Below are 22,815 nucleotides of genomic sequence, written 5' to 3'. Positions count from 1 at the left end.
TAGGGGGGCAAAGTATCCTAAATGTGCAGTCACTCGAGCGTTATGGGGACCTATTTGGTCATGTGAAGAGTAGGTCCTAAAACCAAAAAAAGTTAAGTAAAGTTTTCCATTTTAGTGAGAACTTTCCATTTTTAATTTAATTTTCCATTTCCAACAATCGTTTTTTAGATTATAGCGCCATCTATCCATCATTCGAAAAAATGTCTCGAATAAAAGTTACTTATTTTTACGTCAGGAATTCAAATCTGCAATAAAAAATTGTAATTTTAATTTAATTGTAATTGTAATTGCAATTTTAAAGTAACCCCCCCTCACTTCCGTGGGGTGTCGTGTTTGGTGCAATTCGATAGATTTTTCAAAAATATTGAATAAGTGTATTTTTCAGTTTTTCGATCTGATGTTCATTTCGCGTAATATCGCGGGATTCGCATTTAAAATATTAAATTTACCCCCACCCCTCTCCGTGGGAAGTCGTGTTTGGTATCATTCCATAGACTTTTGAAAAATATTGAGCATGTATTTTTTAGTTTTTTGATCTGTCGTGAAACTTTGGGACTCACCCATTTCCATTTCGAGTTTTTCTAAGGATAGATTTTTTTTTCGGCCCCACCCCTTACGAACTCCCCTGCATTAAGAGCCAATATATGTTAGAGGTACATTTTCAGGGTACAAGGTTTCTCCCCATGTAATAATCTGACGCGCTCGAGTAACTGCAAAAATCCCCGCTTGGGCTCTCCTACCATTGATATCAATTTGATGAACCTCAATAAACGAGAGATTAAAATGGTACCGAAATGGTGACTGGACATGGACATTGTCGTTTAAGAAAATAGTTACCTATATAAAATGGGTAAGTGGAATGAACCATGGTGCAGAAAATGCGAAATGGAAGAAGAGATCCACTATCAGATGCACACATTACCAATGAGGAAAGTGTTTGGGATTTATTGGAGTACAAAGGTCTTATAATAACCATGTGTTAAAGATAAACGTCTCTCGCCTGAATTCAGAAGAAGAAGGAAGGCGCTAGTTGTTACCTCCCTCAAAATGCAATACTGCAAAGTCTGCAACATTCTGCAGTCTCGCTCGGCATTGCCTTTACAGCTGCTCTTGAACATGTTGGCATTGCTGTGTAATTAAACTAAGTTCTGCAACTAAGTACGTACCGTTGTTTGTGGAAGGAAAAATATTTTTATCATCATCAAATGATTTCTTATATATGTGACTATATACAGTAGAACAATTGATTTTTTTGGAAAGGAATAATGAGGACAACAATATTATTTTTAAACTAAAAAGGGATAGTTCCCTGGGTTGGATGTATATGTATACCATACAGAGAGCACGTAAAGGTTGGAATAAATTCATTTCCTCGAGAATGGACGATTTTGGAAAAATATCCCAAAACAGGTCAATTTTTATTTTTAAATTACGACTTTTTGCCATATATATACGGTGACCATATATTTTTAAAGAAAAAAAAGTACAAAAAACAAAAATGTATTAAAAACGCAAAAAGTATCTTGTTATTGGACAAATATAACTTTTTGGAATTAAAAATAAATAAACTACATAATATGTAGCTAAACATAAAAAATTATATCAATTAAACTAAATATAACACATTACATTAACTTTGAAAAATTTACAAGCCTGTAATTAAGAGTTTTTAGATCAGAGACCTGGAATAGCCTCATCTTCTTCCAGTTTTTTGCATCATTCATATTCTTCTGAACTTAAAATTAATTTAAGAAGGTCCGGCTTCGACTGAAGTAAATGAAACATTTCATACAAGTCTCATCAAAATTTGCGTACACCAGAATCGCTGCCTTGAGAGTGGATATATGGACATTTGTGATTTCTTCGACGTCCAATAATAATTATTTATTACAGAAAATAAACACTCGATAGCCGCACTAGTACCCGGAAGACAAAAAATAAATTGCATAATATTTGTAAGTTTTTCAGTTTGAATTGATCTACACACTTAAAAACTTTAAGCCATCGATCCTGACTATTTTTTTCTTTTCTGTTCTACTCAGCAATTTTTTCACTTGTAGCCACGTCTTTCAAAATTCCCAGTTCGTCAAAGAGTTGATCTTCGTTTAACATGGTTGCCTTGATATACAATTTAAAAGCTTCGAGAGAATAACAAACATTGTTCCATGTTATTTCATTTCTTATGCGAGCTCCACACTCTCGCCGAAGTCGATCGAGGTTCAACAAGTACGAAAGTGTAGACGCCCACCTTGTGTAACTTTGCCTCACTTCGTTCTACTTCCATTTTCTGTCGGTCTGGTCAAAGGGATCTTTGTCGGTATCGCACCGCTCTTTGTCGGTATCGCACTTCCTCGCGAAGTAGAACGAGTGTGTAGAGAGGGTACTTCGGACTTCGGTCAACTTTGGCGAAGTAACTTCGCCGAGAGTGTGGAGCCCACTTTAGATCTATGCTTTTGAATAGTTTAAATTCATGAAAATTTGTACTCCAGTTTTCTAGGTAGATTACTCATTTTGTGTAAAAATGTTTCACTTGTGCAGTGAAGTTTTGTGTACGACCACCGCACCATATGCCTGATGTCTCACACACTTAAAATGTTTTTAAAGATCATTCATAAACGCATTTACCAAACACTTGATATGAATATTGAAGAAACCCACTTTGGATTTACACTACTAATCCAGAGATGCTTGGATGTGAACCAGGATATGTACGTCTGTTTCATAGATTACAAGGCTTTCGATAAAATCCGCCACAAAGAGCTAATGGACGTCCTAAAAGCAAAACAATTACAATACAATGACCTTTGAATTATAACAAATCTATATTATAAACAGCAGGCACACATACGCATTAACGAACACAGATCAGAAGAGTTCAAAATTAAAAGAGGAGTGCGACAGGGGTGTGTATTGTCACTACTACTATTAAATGCATACTCTGAAGAAATTATGAAAAAAGTTCTTGAGGGAGAAACAGCAGGAATAAAGGTACCTAAATGGAACGCCAATTAACAACACTAGGGGCCGGTTGTTCGAACGCTAATCAAAACTGATCATTATCAAATATTTAATTACAATTATATTTGATTAAGCGTACTTCTGACAGATGTCGCATTTTGAGGTTATGTTGACTGATTTATTTTATTATTTTGGTTTTAATTTAAAATAAAACATAATTAAATTCTTTCTGATGTTCATTTCTTGTTTTTACTTACAAATCAATAATAATAATAAGCAATTTTTAATAATTTAAGAGCTGCGGCTATATTTTAATTACTGTTTTACCTACAATCAATAACTGATTAGTGTTTTACATGTATTTTTCATGTCGCGATTTTATTCCCATCAAGAAAGTTGATTACAATAAATGATTGATTATAATCAACTTCTTGATTAGCGTTCGAACAACCGGCCCTAGATATGCGGACTACACTATCATAATAGCGGACAACCTCCAAGACCTCCAAAAGCTAATGAACAAGATAGTTGAGTATGGTGAACAATATGGATTATCAGTAAACATCAAGAAAACTAAATTTATGCGGATATCAAAAACCCAAAATAATTATAAAAGCCTGACTGTAGAACAAGTTGAAAACTACAACTATCTTGGCACAATAATTAATCACACAAACGATTACTCCAAAGAAATTAAAGTTCGAATAGAGAAGGCAAGAACCAACTTTAATAAAATGAGAAAGGTAGTTTGTGCAAGAGAACTGAAATAATTAAGACTTGTGAGTTAGGCTGACAAGGTGTTATATTTTCTCGACTCTGCTTTACGGGATAGAAGCATGATCGATTAACGCGTCGACTACTAAAAAGTTGGAAGCATTTGAACTATGGGTGAAGGTACCTGAAGATAGCATGGACCGAGCCTGTAACAAACAACGAAGTCATGAGAAGAGTCAACAAAAGAATGGAAATATTGAATGGATCAAGACACAAAAGCTGCAATACCTGGAACAGTATACAAAGAAATTTGTTTAAAAGTAGTAAAAGATAAAAATATTCATTTTTTAGAAAAAATAAGTACATTCGCGTGTTCTTAGAAAGGTTTTAAAGTACATTAGGACAATATTTAAAAATAAGTACTGTCCTACTTAAATAAGTACATATGGTCACCGTACATATATATCATACTAGTGACGTCACCCATCTGGACGTGGTGACGTCATCGATGATTTTTTTAAATGGGAATAGGGATCGTGTGATAGCTCATTTGAAAGGTAATTTAATTCTCTATTTTTTTTTTTTTTTTTTTTTTTTTTTTTTTTAACCCCACATTTATTACAATCTATCTATACAATCTAAACCTAAATGTTTAGGTAGATAACAGACAATAAGTAATAGGACTGACAATAATTAGGAATGACATGTAGGGAGGCATCCAGTGATGCACCCCTTTTTTAAAACTTAGCCTACAACACTGACTATTTCTGACATAAACTTATACACATTAATTTAGTACCTATTGTTCACTTAACTCTAACGGAACTTTTCGTTTTAACCTGCGAACAGTACGCGGTTTATTCACTAAATTTTTTGCTAACACGTTTGGATGCACTTTAAGTTTTTCTGTATGTTTTTTCGCGCACTTTTTGATGTCATCTTTGACGTATGGTAGTCCGGCGTCCCGATGGATGGCTTCATTGGTTATGAACCATGGAACTCCTAGTATTGATCTCAATATTTTGGACTGAAATCTTTGTATGATTTCAATGTTGGAATGTGCGGCGGTTCCCCATAATTCTATCCCATAAGTCCACACTGGTTTTAGGATGGATTTGTAGATTAATATTTTATTTTCAGTTGATAGTTTTGATTTTTTGCCCAACAGCCAATATATGGTTCTTAACTTATGACCCAGTTGTTTTCGCTTAGTTCGAAATATTGAATGGATCAAGACACAAAAGCTGCAATACCTGGAACAGTATACAAAGAAATTTGTTTAAAAGTAGTAAAAGATAAAAATATTCATTTTTTAGAAAAAATAAGTACATTCGCGTGTTCTTAGAAAGGTTTTAAAGTACATTAGGACAATATTTAAAAATAAGTACTGTCCTACTTAAATAAGTACATATGGTCACCGTACATATATATCATACTAGTGACGTCACCCATCTGGACGTGGTGACGTCATCGATGATTTTTTTAAATGGGAATAGGGATCGTGTGATAGCTCATTTGAAAGGTAATTTAATTCTCTATTTAGTAACATAAACATTTACATAATTATTTATACAGGCTGTCCAAAAACCTGTTTTTTAAATTAAATTTATTGACATAAAAAGAAGAATTCATGTGATTTATTTAGTCCAAAATACATTTTGCTGCTCTCAGAAAACAGAAAAAAATGTTTATTTGAAAAATAAATAATCATTGCTTTTGGCTTAAATTAAATGTTTAAACTGTCAAGAGGAAGGTGGGTGGCGGCTTTAATATTAAATTTAAGCAAAAAGCAATATTTATTTATCAAATAAACATTATTTCCTCTTTTCTGATAGCTGTATAATATATTTTGAGTTAAATAAATTACACAAATTCTTCTTTTTATTCTTCTTTTTATGCCAATAAATTTAATTAAAAATTTTTCTTTTGGACACCCTGTATAAATAAATATATTAATGTTTATATTACTGAATAGAGAATTGAATTACCTTTTAAATGAGCTATCACACGACCCCTTTTCTCATTTAAAAAAATTATAGATGACGTCATCACGCCCAGATGGGTGACGTCACTAGTATGATACATATGCCAAAAAGTCGCAATTTAAAAATGAAAATTGTCCTGTTTCGGGATTTTTTTCCAAAATCGTCCGTTTTCGAGAAAATGAATTTATTCCAACCTTTTTTACTATTATTTTTATTTTGACTTTAACATTTAACAATTATGTATTTTCAAACATCGCTTAGTTATAACAATTATAGATGAAATTTATTTTTTTAAAGATGGTACAATGATCACATTAGAAGAATATTGGAAATGCAATACACGTTTTAAAGAATATAGTATGTACGAGACCCTCACCCAAATGGTAAGTGTTCGTACAGGTTATTATTTTTAATATGTAAATGTTATTTTAGTGATAAATATGTAATAGTGAGCCTGTACAGTTTAGATCTTAGCTTTACATGAATAATTCAGTTAAATTGCGTTTTTGACTATAAAATTTTGGGGTAGTTCTTATTTCTTTCATTATATATGTAATTTGGGGTGCTGAATCCGAATATGAGATTTGCGGACAACATTTCGTGACGCAACATTGAACAAAATCGCGAAAAAAGCGAAAAATGTCTGCTTTTTCCCGCTTTTTTTGCTTAAATTTCGAAAACTTTTAACTTTTAGCAAATGGTCTGTTCACAGAAATTAAAGTACTTAATAGTTATTTATAAAACAGTTCGTGAAGTATGCCTTTTGCGAACGCACGCGATGTTTAGAGCACGAGCGACAGCGGAGCGAGTGCTATACATCTCGTAAGTTTGCAAAAAGTACTTCACGCACAGTTTCATACAATATTTTATCTACGATAAACAAATAAAATAACTGTAACTCTTCGTCACTGGAATTCATTTATATTCTACAATTTTTAGAACTTTGACATTTAAAAATTCTAACTTCTTTCAAACCACAAAACTGTCAAAACTTTTGTTGTAATTTATTGCTCATATATGTCATCACCCTGACAACGCGAAAGTTAAGGATATTTGATTATATGAAAGTGTGTCAAAAAACAGTGCGAAAAAGTAAATAATCCCATTTAATAGTTATTTATGATATACGTGTTAAAAGTACACGTTTAAGTCACGCATATGTACTTTTTAACACGCATATCATACAATATTTTTTCTACAAACGTAATTACAGGACAATATCTACAAAAACTTTTACTTGAACTTGACTGACATTCCATTTTTATATTTTTTTGACATTACATCCAAATTGCCTATACGGTCAATACAAACTGCAGTGTCTTAAAAATTTTAAAGCACTAGTGCCTTAAAGTAGCATTTTAACGCTCGTATGGAGTGCTAAAAATTGCATTTTTAACACGGTTGTAGAAAAAATACATTGTTACTTCACGCACACTTTAAACCCTTCACGCACTGCTATCTATAATGGCAGTTTTCACAAACTAAAAACTTATACATAATATATGACATTGAGTAGATCAAATTCTTTACAAACACCACTTTTAGTTTTTTTTCAGACGAGCCGATCGGTCTGAAGAGCGAGTTGGAAAAGGGCAATTTTCAGCGGGAAAAAGGTTTGAAAACTTATTGAGTCAAGCAAGAAGAGAAATGTAAAAATTACAATGATGTAAATATGATTACCCTTTTTTTGAAGAAATTAGAGGAGCGTAGGGAGCAAGGTCGAAGAGGTTCTACCGAACCACCTTTTGATTTCAAAACTCACAAAACGCAGTGTTTTATGTGTGGTCTCGTCTCGTCATAACACTTGAGTTTATAGAACAGCAACGAACAAAGAACACCAATCGCAACCTGGTGTATCAGGTTCGAGTTTTAAAACTCAAAGAAACTGTTATGAAATGCGCAGAAGAACGTGGTGATGAGTATGGAAAAGCCATAATCAAACGCTTTTTTGCCTGTCTCAGACTGTATCATCATAGTTTATGCATGAGAAAACTGTACAATCGCCCAATCACTAAAAAAAGATTAAAAAATCGGGTACATTTGCCGATGCTATTGAAAGAGCAATGGAAGATGCTTACAATTTTTTAGAGAATAATGATATGGAGTGCCCGTTTTTGCTCGATGATTTGATGGACCAAATCAAGGGTTAGTATCGTCCTGACAAAAAGGCAGTCAAAACTCATGTATGTACTCAAAAAATACGGCAGTGATATAATTATTACCATAAAGTAGGCGGTAGTTTGTTTCAAAGACACAGATTATAAAATCTTGAACGACACTTGGTACCAGCAAGCGTTAAAAAATGAACAAGAGGATAAACTACGGATTGTTCAGACGGCTGCTGCCATTATTGTTGAGTATATCCGGAGCCAGGTTTATGAGACACAGCACTCACAGCAGTACCTTCCACCGGATAAGTTTTTAGACGGAAATGAAGAACTCATTCCTGAAAGACTACGTACATTTATGGAAAAAGTTGTACTTAATAAAAAACGTGGGGTCTATGATAACTGGAAGAAGAAAAGCAACGCGCTTACTAATAGTATTGTAGCGGCAGTAAGGTATAGATCATTCGTCTCATCAGTCCTTGTAGGGTTGGCCGTGTTTCTCTACAAAAAGTACGTCTCAAGAAAATTGGTTGCTGTAATTTCCTCAAGCGGTTTGTTCATCTTATACAGAAGCTGTTCGTCTGGAAGTGTCTATTAGCAGTGTCTATGCTTTACACAGCAGGTGAACGATAACGCTGATTTTAACATACATATTACATTATAATCGACGGATACCACACTTTTCACGTCATGGGTCCATGGGTAGCATTTCTTGTATTGCATCAAAACATACAGTAGGTAACTCCTAACCAATCCATTCCTCGGTTAAAAACGAAACCCGCGCCTGAGGTTAATGGAAGTCAGGGAGCTGTTCAACTAATTCATTCTGAAAGGACAAAAACTCAGGGTTTATCAGAAATCAAGATAACAGATTCGAAGGGAATGTTCACACCAACTGAAACTGTGACTCCATCTGTGCCTGATCTTCTGTGGCTCTATGGGAAAAGCAGAGACATTCCCGGCCTCTTACGATAAAATGGATTCATGGAAACTGTCACAGGAGACATACTATATGAACTAATATTTTATTGTTTACCAGCTATTCATCAACGCTGCTCCAAGTGATTATAATACAATATTTTCAGAATTGTTGATCGGAGTAGAGAAAAGTATACTCCGTAGGTATTATAAGTAAGTACAACATTTTGTGTTATAATTTGTAATATTAATAATCCCGATCTGTTAAGTTTTATTTTGTTAGAGTCCTACGTTTTGTGGTAAAAATATGTGGCTAACGGACCTGCATCCAAGCTATTTTTTCATACACACTCACATACTTTTTTTGTGATACTGACTTTGTACAACTTTGACCTATTTTCTTTTTAATTATTTGTTCAGAAAACTAGGAGACATTTATTAAATGACAGCAGTCTAATAAAAAATAAAGTTTTGGAATGTAAAAAGTGGGTTTTCAGACCGTTAAAAATTGCCAATTTTCAACTCGCATTTTAGACCGAACGGTTCGTCTGAAAAAAAAACTAAATAGTGATATTTGTAGAGAATTTTAAGTACTTTAATTTTTGTTAACAGTCCATTTACTAAGAATTAATAGTTTTTAAGATATAAGTAAAAAAGCGCGAAAAAGCAGAAATTTTTCGCTTTTTTCGCGATTTCTTCAATGTTCCGTCAAGAAATTTTGTCCGCAAACCTCATATTCGGATTGAATACCCCGAAATACATGTATAATGAAAGAAATCAGTACTACACTAGCGGGTTCCTAGAGGAGAAATTGACTGAATTAGAATGTGTAACCTTTTTTTATTTTAATGTAGCTAGAACGGTCACCAATTATTGATATAATGCGACCACCAGCTAGACGGTTGGTGGAGAGCGAGTTGTGGGTTCGAAACTAGTTTTCGGCAGTCCCAGATTAAGAATCATGGGGCCCCTAGGCAACCCAAGCTATGAGGCCCCTTAAGAAACGGTGACAGTTTTAATAATTATAATTTTTGAAAATGACCGTTCGCCTGTTTCATAATATATTTGTAATCATTAGCGTAAGCTAAGTCTTAAACACTATTGACACATTTGGAAACATCGATTCGAGTTTGTTTCTCATAAATAACCCAAAATTACTCTGAAGCAGGATAAAATTATTTTCCCTGCAAATCTTGACGCTGCTGCAATTTCAGGATGAGTATCATCAGGATAGTTTTCATGTAGATTTGAAGCACTCTTCCTTATTTGAGTATCAGTCAGTTTTGGAAAAACACACAAAACACCAAAACACTGAGTTCACTGACTCGTACGCTGTCAACCGACTACTCAGGCTCAGTAATTAGCCTCAACCTCTAACTTTTCTCCATCCTGTAGAAAAACTTATTGGAATTAGCATCATCAAAATGTAGTTTTCTTGCTGGCTTTCATTTACTCTCGTCGGAATATTAAGATTATTGTACATCGTAGGCTTTCTGCTTGTAGTAAGCAAAAATTATCTCTTTGGGATTTTAAGAACTCCAAAAGTGAATTTAGAACCTGAATTGCAGTTTGAAGTTCAATCCCTTCTCTGTGTAATGATTTAATGACAGCATTGATGCGTCCTAAAATTTATTGCCCAAAACTCATTCAATGTGAATGTTTCTTTTTTTGACATTTATTTTAACAAACACTTAGCCTTATGAACTGTTTCAGCTTTCTGATTAGTGTCTTCATCAAGAGTATGAAGAGCAGATTTGAAGGCGTTGTAACCTTTAGACAAAGCTGTTGTTGTGCATCAGCCCTTGCACTCCATCTAGTGCTGCTTGTTCTTTTAAGGACTAGATGGTGGCGAATAGGATCGCTTAATGGAATTTCATTTACGCATTTGATCATAACACCCCAACGGTGGGTACTTTACTACTTACTATTTGATCAACTACTGCACCTAACTACACAACAGTCATTCTCTTCCAAAGAAGAAAACCAAACTAAGAAGAAATAAGAGGCAAAATGTTGAATTCTGCGGGAAACTAGAGCGAAAGGAGAGGGTAGGAAGGGAAACCGTGCAGACTGACAGGCAGTACTGTTCCTTCTACCAAACGGCTTCTACATTAGTAACTTATTCTCACAACGTAGGCTTTCTATGTGAACAAAAGTATGCATTGTAATGTAGTTTTATACGTCCACCATCATTTTATGGTATTGTGTGGTGTTTGAATTTCTCAACATAATATGATCTATAGTTTTTATTAATTCCGATTATTAATTTTTCGTTTTGGGCCCTGCGAGGCCCCCTTTAGGGCCAAGGCTTTTAGGAAACTGTCTACTTTGCCTAATCGTTAATCCGGCACTGGCTTTCGGCATTAGTATTTGGTCCAGCAGTATTTTATACTTTGGTTTTATATTTCAGCGATTTTTTTTCTACTGAAAGTAATGATTACTCATGTAAAATTGGTCTATGTTTTAAGGATCATCCCGTTTTACACCAGCCAGTCTATACACTACACCCATGCCGGACTCAAGAAATTTTGGAACCTTTCATGGAAAAAAGGTAAAACAAATCAAAATAAAGTACCTAGTGTGTTTGTTGTTTCATTTGAGTCAGAGGCAGAGGCATTATTAGGAACTACGACAACATTTTTGAAAAACCCAGTAATACGTCAAGTTTTTATTAAAGGAGAAATATTTTTCCGGTAGTTTCGTTTATTTTACTTTCACACCTGAGTCCGGACAATAATCACCCCAACATTTTTTAACGTCAATGTGGATCAAATAAGATCGTTTGAAAACCCTTGCAATTTCCTATGCATTATTCTTTAATTTTTTTAATTCGGTCCAGTACTTTATTTAATTTATTTAAAAAGGCTTTTATTTAAACTTAAATTTTATTATATGCTTAATTAGTTAATCTAGTAGTGTGTTTTTGGGCAATTTTTTTCAGATTTTTAAAGCAAAGGATCGCTCAGGACCCGCTAAAACTATGGGGGGGGGGGCAGAGACACCAAAAAAGCAAATCCAACCCCGCCATTCAAAAGAACGGAAAAAATACACACAAAAAACAGTTCTGTGTCCGCCAAAAACTTCTTCCTACATAACCTAAAAATTTATTGAAAATAAAAAAAAAATTTCCTGGACTCAATTTTGATCCAAAAATCTGAAAAAAATCAGTGTGTTTTTGGACATAACAGTGTACGTTCTTAATTTTTTCAGATCGCTTACAGCGAAGGATCGCTCGCTCAGAATCATTTTTTGCGATAGGGGATATCTGGGGCCACATAGGGAACTAAAAATTTGGCTAAGGGGGTTTGTTTGTCTCACCTGGATTTTTTTGTGGGGAAACCTAAAAAGTAAAATTATAGAACACCACCCGTATCTTTAGAAGATTTACGTCAACGAATTGTCAAGGAATACCGAATTCCGAATCACTCCGCAAATGCTTCGGAATGTGGAAGAACTTTTCGAACAAGCGTTTATCATTGTATGGACGCCGGAGATGGTCATCAGTTTCACCATTTGATTAACTAAGAAATAAGTAGCCAGCTAAAAATATTAATTTTAAAATTAATTTATTTTTGTAATAAATCAAATAAAGTTTCAAGAGCTTCTTCAAAATTTAAAAAACACGTCAATTTTTAATGGAAGGGGGACGAATTTTTATGCAAAATTCATGCCCCCAAATGTAATCTAATTACAAGTATGTACATAAAAGGTAATTTTTTTTAAAGTCAAAGTTTTCAACCTAATAAAAATATTTAAAATATTTAAAAATATCCAAAATATTTCTAAAAGATATTTAATTGAAAACTTATTGGACCATTTTCCTGGTAACACCTCCAAGGCTTCTAAAAATTGCGAGCCAGATGGATGCTGAAGCGAAGAAGACAAGAGAGAATTCTAAAAACTTGCAATTCACGACCCTGTCTGTTCAGCTGGTAAATTCCAACGGAAAATGGACCTGTGTTACTCAAAGGAGTAATACTAATATAAAATAAAAAATAAAAATGTATACCATTTTTATTCAGTTGCAATGCGAAGGTAAAACTGTCTTATTTTTCACTTAGAACAGAGAGCGCAAACCAGCAGACAGTTTATCCCCGCATTGCAACTGACGTTATGGAGTAGGTGCCTAGCGACATCTGCTAAATGAAAGTCAAAGTTTTCAACCTAATAAAAATATTTAAAACATTTAAAAATATCCAAAATATTTCTAAAATTCAATTAAATATCTTTTAGAAATATTTTGGATAATTTTAAATATTTTAAATATTTTTATTAGGTTGAAAACTTTGACTTTCATTTAGCAGATGTCGCTAGGCACCTACTCCATAACGTCAGTTGCAATGCGGGGATAAAATCTCGGAGTTTCGTCATTTGGGACAGAGAGCAGCAAACCTACGCGTCTCTGATGATGACTAAAATTAGAGTCGAAAATCGTCGATTTAGAGTGCTGGTTTGCGCTCTCTGTACTAAGTGAAATATAAGACAGTTTTGCCTTCGCATTGCAACTGAATAAAAATGGTATACATTTTTATTTTTTATTTTATATTAGTATTACTCCTTTGAGTAACATAGGTCCATTTTCCGTTGGAATTTACCAGCTGAACAGACAGGGTCGTGAATTGCAAATTTTTAGAATTCCCTCTTGTCTTCTTGCTTCAGCATCCATCTGGCTTGTAATTTTATCTTAGCTATCTATATCTTAGATTTATTTTATCTTAAATATCTTTTAGAAATATTTTGAAGATTTTTAAATATTTAGGATATTTTTAAATATTTTAAATATTTTTATTAGGTTGAAAACTTTGACTTTCATTTAGCAGATGTCGCTAGGCACCTACTCCATAACGTCAGTTGCAATGCGGGGATAAACTCTCGGAGTTTCGTCACTTGGGACAGAGATCAGCAAACCTACGCCTCTCTGATGATGACTCCAATTATAGTCGAAAATCGTCGATTTAGGGTGCTGGTTTGCGCTCTTTGTACTAAGTGAAATATAAGACAGTTTTGCTTTCGCATGGCAACTGCATAAAAATGAACACTACATTTTTATTTTTTTTGGTAATTTTTTTCTTTATAAGACGCTCTATTTTTTTTAAGTTACGTAATAAGTTTGAAGATAATTTTGGACTTAACAAATTTATTATAAATTAGTTAAATCCAAAATTATCGTTAAGGTTATTCCGCAAATTAAAAAAAACATAGAGGATCCTGTAGAGAAAACAAATACCTTTAAAAATGATGTGCCACTCGACTGCACTTGCTATTTAAAAAAACTGGGTGGCTGATGCGGGGCAGGGAAATGGGGACAAATTTTGCATGAAAATTCGTCCCCCCTCTCAATACAAATTGACATGTTTTTTTTTTAATTCTGAAAGAACTCTTGGTTTCTGAGTTATTGGGGTGGGGGTCAAATTTTTGTTGGAATACTCTGCATAGGGAATTGCAAGGGATTTTAAACGATATCTTATTTGACCTACTTTTCCATTAAAAAAGTAGGGTGATTCTTGCCTTGACTTAGAGTGAAAATAAAATAATCGAATTTATCTATCTATCTCTATCTAATTAGCCTTCTTCGGTCCATCTTTGGAAATATGCCTCACCAATCCTTTTCCAGTTTTCTCTGTCTGTCGCATGTCGGTAAAGTCAGCAGCACCACTTCATAAGACCAAATTCAGACTAAGACTATATTTTATTGCTAATTTATTGCTAATTTATTACGCAAAGGAAAAATTTATTGCTGTAGCCGTTTCCGAGAAACAGTGGGTGCTGCTAGCTTTACGGTAAAGCTAGCAGCACCCACTCTATATCTCGGCAATGAAAAGGAGTACAGGGATCATTTTAACGGCATATTTTATTGCTATTTAATTGCTCTTGATTGGTATATTAACCAATCCTGAAAAGCTATCCCATCATCCCCTAGCGTAAAACTCACCCCCAAAAAGATGATGAAAATCGAAAATTCGACACCAAGGAATTAATTGCTAATTTATTGCTAATTTATTACGGAAAGAAAAAATTTATTGCTGTAGCCGTTTCCGAGAAACAGTGGGTGCTGCTAGCTTTACGGTAAAGCTAGCAGCACCCACTCTATATCTCGGCAACGAAAAGGAGTACGGGGATCATTTCAATGGCATATTTTATTGCTATTTAATTGCTCTTGATTGGTATATTAACCAAACCCAAAAAACTACCCTATCATCCCCTAGCGTAAAACTCACCCCCAAAAAGATGATGAAAATCGAAAATGCAACCCCAAGGAATTAATTGCTAATTTATTGCTAATTTATTACGGAAAGAAAAAATTTATTGCTGTAGCCGTTTCCGAGAAACAGTGGGTGCTGCTAGCTTTACGGTAAAGCTAGCAGCACCCACTCTATATCTCGGCAATGAAAAGGAGTACGGGGATCATTTTAACGGCATATTTCATTGCTATTTAATTGCTCTTGATTGGTATATTAACCAAACCCAAAAAACTACCCCATTATCCCCTAGCGTAAAACTCACCCCCAAAAAGATGATGAAAATCGAAAATTCAATCCCAAGGAATTAATTGCTAATTTATTGCTAATTTATTACGGAAAAAAAAATTTATTGCTGTAGCCGTTTCCGAGAAACAGTGGGTGCTGCTAGCTTTACGGTAAAGCTAGCAGCACCCACTCTATATCTCGGCAACGAAAAGGAGTACGGGGATCATTTCAACGGCATATTTTATTGCTATTTAATTGCTCTTGATTGGTATATTAACCAAACCCAAAAAACTACCCTATCATCCCCTAGCGTAAAACTCACCCCCAAAAAGATGATGAAAATCGAAAATGCAACCCCAAGGAATTAATTGCTAATTTATTGCTAATTTATTACGGAAAGAAAAAATTTATTGCTGTAGCCGTTTCCGAGAAACAGTGGGTGCTGCTAGCTTTACGGTAAAGCTAGCAGCACCCACTCTATATCTCGGCAATGAAAAGGAGTACGGGGATCATTTTAACGGCATATTTTATTGCTATTTAATTGCTCTTGATTGGTATATTAACCAAACCCAAAAAACTACCCCATCATCCCCTAGCGTAAAGCTCACCCCCAAAAAGATGATGAAAATCGAAAATTCAACCCCAAGGAATTAATTGCTAATTTATTGCTAATTTATTACGGAAAGAAAAAATTTATTGCTGTAGCCGTTTCCGAGTAAATTGCTCTAATAATTATTTCAATAAGCAACAATGTAATTTGCAATTTAGTTTTGTTCTTCATATTTTGCACAGTAAAATATTCGTTGTTAAGATAATCCAAAACAGTCGTATATTCGTGAAATGGATAAACCTAAATAGACCATATTATAATAAGTTAGTGCTGGGTTTGTTCTGCATTTCTGTCGAAGCGTGAAATTTGCGCAAAAACAGTTACACAAGATATTATGCGTTGCTCCAATTCTACCTAAATGTACTGCCCCATAATATAAAATCCAAAAAAAATTGATTAGGCTAACTTTGTTATAAAGCTCATTCACAATAATTCTAAGAATTGACTTATGCAGAATTTAAGAGTAACCCGCTGATAAAGTCGAAGCAATAAAGGGATTTCAGGTAAATATAAGTATTGAAATGGGCCGGCTTAAGAAATTTTATATTTCATTTGGTATTAACTTAACATTACATATTTATTTTAAATAAATATCTAAATAAATAAGGGAAAAATACAGAAACTGATAGAGTATTAGAATTAATTAATTATTATATTTTTCTGTGTGGATTCTTTATTAAATATATCCCAATTTTGAAAGTAATTAACAATTTTTGTTATGTTATAGGTATTTTCCTAAGAAGTGCGGAAAGTAATACTTTTCTGCACGCGATTGCGCGAAGCGGAGTTCGGCAATCAGTCGAGTGCGGAAAATAGACTTTCCGCAAGAGTTAGGAACAATATTTTTTCTACGAGCGTTTAAAAAATGACCAAATCTTAATCAATTAATTGGGTCTATTGAATAAAAAGAAGTATTTGCTTTTACTTTCTCGTATGTAAGTATTTACTTAACGGTAATTGAATAAAGCATTAAAGAAATGACTTTATTCAATTAGTATTAAGTAAATACTTAAATACTTATAAGTAAAAGCAAATACTTCTTTTTATTCAATAGACCCATTGAATTAATTGCACATTCTGAACAAATGCACCTGCTAGGTTTGTCCAAACAAATGCAGAAAGTCATACTTTTCCGCACGCGACTGCAGTTTGCCGAACGACGCAAAGCGGGAGTTCGGCAAGCAGTCGAGTGCGGAAAAGAGACTTTCTGCAAGCGTTAGGAACAATATTTTTTCTACGAGTCTTTAAAAAATGACCAAATCTTAATCAACTAATTTAATTAATATGAAAATACATACACAAATTAATTCTTTGACAAGGTTGTCAACACCAAAGTTTCAGCATAATTGGTTAGCATGACGACGATCTTGGTTTCCATGACGACGATTCAAAACCACTGTTATTGTCTACTGATTTGACTTTCGAATATTATGTCATAATTATTTTATTTCATCGAATTCTCGCGTTAATTTCATTAAAACATAAACACAATAAGATATATTTGAAATAAATTAGTAAATAATATCTATATATTAGTTTATTGCATGTATTATAAATACTTTAAGACCATATTAACATATCTAAATTAACACGCGTGCGGAAAAGTAAGACGCGTGCGGAAAAGTAAAATGCGTGCGGAAAAGTAAAACGTGTGCGGAAAAGTAAAACGCCTGCGGAAAAGTAACACGCGTGCGGAAAAGTAAAACTTTCTAAACTAAAATGCGTGCGCGAAAGTAGACATTTTTGCACGCTCGTAGAAAAAATAAATTGCAAGTGAAATAATAAAAGAGTGAAATGAAAATTAAAATACAGACCGGACCTGATTCCGAACCACAAAGCGTGTTTAATTTCAGCTCCGATATACTCGCAATTTTATACCAGTATTTTCACAATAGTAAATTAACAAAAGTGATATACCTGTTCAATAAAGTTAGTGTTATAAGAAGACCCAAAAACGTGAGTAGAAGAACATTAATTAGATTGAAATAATATATTCATTTGGAAATCTATCTATATAAAATTTTCATATCAACACTACACCGGACTGGTTTTTTATTAACAACAATTAAAACCAGGGCCGTACTTGAATATGTTTATAATAAATCGTTCAAGTAAAATTAAATGATGAATAATACTTTATCAACTATGGAAACTCCTACCACTTCTCAAAACACTCCAATGTACTCTACTATTGCATCTCAACAAACTACTCCAAAATTACCAGTGAAAGAACAAGCCATCATCTTCAGTTCAATTAATGGCGCAAAATTGCAAGATTATCTTTTGCAACTAGGACCACTCGTCCAACCAAAAAATATTATTTATTCATCAAGAATCTCTAATAACCGAGTATGCGTTTATCTTTCAAGTAAAGCTGTAGTTGATGACTTTCTAAATAAAGCAGGATCCATAAAAATAAATAATGAAGTACTTCTAGCACGTAGATTAGTCACTCCATCGGAACGTCTTCTCTTATCTAATGTTCATCCAACAATACCGCAGGAAATGTTAATTAATATTCTCCAGAACCTAGGCTTGAAATTAATGTCACCAATAACATGTTTGAGAATTGGAGCTACAAATCCTGAATATAGCCACATACTAAGTTTTAGGCGTCAAGTATACATAGAACCGCTAGGTAATATAACCATACCTGATTTTGTCATGGTTAATCATGATAATGTTAGCTACAAAAGATGTCTACATGCGGAGCTAAAGATGTCTATAATATTGTTAAGGATTATATACCAGATTTACCATTACTTATTAAAATGCTTGTATACCCTATTCCACGAACATACGCCTGTTTTGGATTACTTCGACAACGAATATTTTACTGTGCAAAATAAGAAGAACGAAAGTAAATTGCAAATTACATTGTTCTTTACTGGAATAATTATTAGCGCCATTTACTTTCGTACTTCTTATGTTGCACAGTAAAATATTCGTTGTCGAAGTAATCCAAAACAGGCGTATGTTCGTGGAATGGCCCATAGACACTCATCCTCATTTTACTGACTCAAAATTAAAAAATCGAATCACACGACTACGCAAAAAGCTAGAAAGACTATTACAACATGAAGTATTTGAACCCGATAGTGATTCATGTACTTCAACTAAACAATAAATCACTTTCAATAGTATATTACAATGGAATTTAAATGGGTATTACACCCATTTAACAATGTTACAGCTTCTTATCTCAGGATATGCACCAGATTTTATTTCGTTACAAGAAACTCACTTCAAGAATAACTCAACACACAACCTGAAAGGTTACACAGGATTTTGCACCAATCCACCCAATCAGAACTACGCTAGTGGAGGAGTAGCTCTATATATAAAGTCAAATATACCTGTTCAAAATATAAACCTCACAACTAATATCGAAGCAGTTGCTGTAACAATACTTGCCCCTCTAAATTTAAATATTTGCAGCATTTATGTTCCACCAGACAAGACTCTGACTAAACCCGAACTACTTAATCTTCTCCAACAAATTCCTTCCCCTCGAATAATCACGGGAGATTTTAATTGCCATAATATTACATGGGGATCAAATAAAACAACAACGAGGGGAAATATGTTAGAAAACGTTTTGAACACTATGAACTTATGCCTACTTAACGACGGCTCGCCAACAAGATTCAATATGGCTACGGGAACTTCTTCCGCCATTGGTCTCTCCATATGTGAACCCTCATTGATCACCCAACTAGACTGGACAGCATTAAAAGATTTATATAGTAGCGACCACTTCCCAATCTTAATAAAGCACACAGTAAATTTAAACACAAATACAATACCAACTCAAAAATGGAAACTAAAAAAAGGCAAATTGGATTGAATTTGAGAGAATTGTATCAAACAGAATGGATCAGATTAAAATTTCAGACTCCATTGATGACACACTTAGGAGCTTCAATCAGCTTATACTGGATGCGGCTAATATAACCGTAGGTAAATCTCAACTTTTAAAAAAACGCAAACCAGTTCCCTGGTGGAATTCACAATGTGAAGCCGCTATTAAATTAAGTAAAACAATTTGGAACCGCTACAAAAAATACAAAAATATTGATCTATTAACAGAGTACAAAAAACGTAGAGCTGAAGCAAGAAGAATAATTAAAAAAGCAAACAAGAATCATGGCAGACATACATATCTAGCATAAACAGTAGTACAAATATATCATCAGTTTGGAAAAAAGTTAAAAAAATAACAGGGCAGCATACCTACCAACAAATTGTGAGCCTGCAAAAAGAAAAAACGCTACTAACTGAGCCACAGGATATAGTAAATGAACTGGCTGATACCTATCAAAAATTCTCATCCAACCAAAGTTACAGTAACGAGTTCCTAACATACAAACAAGAGGAGGAGGCAGTACCTATTACAATTTCCGACGAATTTAACGCTATTAATATACCTCTCAGTTATGGGGAATTTGAAGATGCACTTAATAGCATAAAAGACACTGCACCAGGTCCAGATGACATACCAATACAATTCATTAAAAAACTTCCCATGGAAGCAAAAGAGTTTCTGCTCCAAATTTTCAATATTATTTGGGAACAAAAATCATTTCCAAAAATCTGGAAAAATGCCATTGTTATTCCTATTATTAAAGCAAATAAAGATAAATTACACCCAGAATCATATCGTCCTATATCATTAACGTGTTCCTCATGTAAACTTATGGAAAAAATAGTCAACAGAAGATTAATGTGGAACCTGGAACGCAATGATCAACTGATTATCGAACAAGCTAGCTTTAGACCAGGCAGATCTACAAACGACAACATTATCGATCTGGAAAACGCTATTCACGAAGCTTTTAAAAATAACCAAAAATGTATGGCGATTTACTTTGACATAACTAAAGCATTTGATACAGTATGGAAACACCGTATATTGAGCATTCTAAACAAATTTGGATATCAAGGAAATATTTTAGCCTATATAAACAATTTTTTAACTCAAAGAACATTTCAAGTCCGAGCGAATGGTGCTATATCCTATCTTAGAGAACAACAAAACGGAATCCCACAAGGATCAGTCATCAGCCCTACTCTGTTTTTAATAGCAATAAACGATATAGTAAAGATCATGGCGAAACCTGTTCAGGCACTGACTATATGCTGACGATCTGATTATTTACATCAAAGGAAAAAACGTAAATCATATGGCGTCAATATTACAGGAACACTTAAATAAACTAGTAAATTGGTCCTTAAACACCGGTTTTAGTTTTTGTTGTAATAAAACAAAATGTATAATATTTTCAAAAAAACGTATCGAGGATAAACCAAATCTAACGCTTGAGAATCAAAATCTTTCCTATACAAACGAAATAAAATCCCTAGGAATGATATTTGATCAACAGTTAAATTGGAAAAGTCATATTCAGCAGTTAGTTCTTTCATGTCGAAATGGTCTTAACTTGTTAAAGTATCTAGCTCACAGGACTTGGGGTGCCGAAGGTAAAACACTGCTCATGCTATATAGATCCTTAATTCGCTCTAAGATTGACTACGGATGTGTCGCATATGCATCTGCCAGCAAAACAACGTTGAAACCTTTGGATACGCTACATAACACCTCCCTAAGGATTATACTTGGAGCATACAGAACAACTCCGATAAATAGCATACAAGCTGAAATAGGCGAACCCACTCTAATGCTTCGTAGACAGCTGTTAACCTTTAATTACGCTTCTAACATAAATGTACATAAAAGAATTTCAATAAATAACATTTTAGATCCATCCATGACCAATGACTCTTCAAAGTTCAATCTCCCTTATTCTCGCAGAATCCACCATGCAATGGAGCTACTTAACTGGCAGGAATTTCCACCCTTATATCAATACAAAGAAATATCTTCATCTCCACCTTGGACTGTAAAAATTCCAACAATCAATTGCAGTCTATTACAATTCCAAAAAAATAGCACTAACCCTAATCTCATCTTACAACACTTCAGAGATCTAATTAACTCTCATTCCGATTACACAGTATACTATACAGACGCGTCTAAAACTGAAAATGGAGTCGGAGTGGCATTTGTTAACAACACAGAGACTCACAAACATAAAATTCCAGATACTGCAACTGTATTAACTGGGGAACTTTATGCGATCTACCAAGCAATACTACATGCAAATGCGAACAAGATGAAGAAGATATTAATCGTCACAGATTCTATGTCATCACTACACGTAATAAGGAAAATTTACACGCAGCATCCAATAGCTTTACTAATAAAGGAAGAACTACATAAATTGCATACTGAAGATTTAAGAATCAAGTTTCTCTGGGTCCCATCACATGTTGGAATAGCAGGCAATGAAGCAGCAGACCGAAATGCCAAAGAAGCCATAAATGATAACAGTATTCCAATGTCGCTTCAATCTGTAAGTATGGATCTAAAAAGCTACTTCATAAAACATATTTTCGAAAATTGGAACAGTAAATGGAAATCCACATCATCAAAGCTTCAGGAGATAAAAAACAACGTTGGACCATGGCAACCACCCGAGGTATCTAGACGAAAGCAGACAATTATTTCCCGTTTACGACTTGGACATACCCAATTTTCTCATGAATATTTGCTGAAAAAAGAAGAACCTCCAATTTGTGATGAGTGCGGGTCACCCCTTACAGTGAAACATGTGCTAGTGGAAAAGTGTGAAAAGTTCAATAGCCATAGAATTAAATACCATTTAGCTAACAATCTTAAAGACATTTTAGACTATAACAACACTATAAACTATTTCTGTTTCTAAAAGACTGCAACTTACTAAACAAAGTGTAATTAACTGTTAAGACCGCGTCCCACCATCAAATAATTTGATCAAACTTGACAGTTAGTGACACAAAGTGACAGTTAGTGACGTCACATCTTGAGTGTTCATTGTGGATAATAATGAAAAATTTTAATTTTAAATAAAGTACAAACAAGTTAGACAACTCAATACAAAAAATTTGATCAAACTAGACTGATAGTGAGAGCACAGATTTTTAGAATTTCAAAAAAACTGCAATTGTGACGTCAC

At 33.9% G+C, this 22,815-nt stretch overlaps 1 protein-coding gene across 5 annotated transcripts in view; it reads left to right on the top strand.

The window, feature by feature from the left end:
- Window positions 1-22,815, top strand: part of LOC126888583 (ubiquitin-like-conjugating enzyme ATG10) — a 265,785-nt gene that overhangs the window by 230,506 nt on the left and 12,464 nt on the right. For all 5 annotated transcript variants that reach the window (XM_050656966.1, XM_050656958.1, XM_050656945.1 and 2 more), the window contains 2 exons: window positions 5,955-6,040; window positions 11,152-11,234. In XM_050656966.1, the coding sequence (XP_050512923.1) occupies window positions 5,955-6,040; window positions 11,152-11,234 (169 nt within the window). The remainder of the gene's footprint in view (window positions 1-5,954; window positions 6,041-11,151; window positions 11,235-22,815) is intronic.

The sequence above is a fragment of the Diabrotica virgifera genome, chromosome 1, assembly GCF_917563875.1.
Source record: "Diabrotica virgifera virgifera chromosome 1, PGI_DIABVI_V3a".
NCBI lineage: Eukaryota > Metazoa > Arthropoda > Insecta > Coleoptera > Chrysomelidae > Diabrotica > Diabrotica virgifera.
Note: the sequence above shows the minus strand (reverse complement) of the source record. Positions and strands in the feature narration are given on the sequence as shown.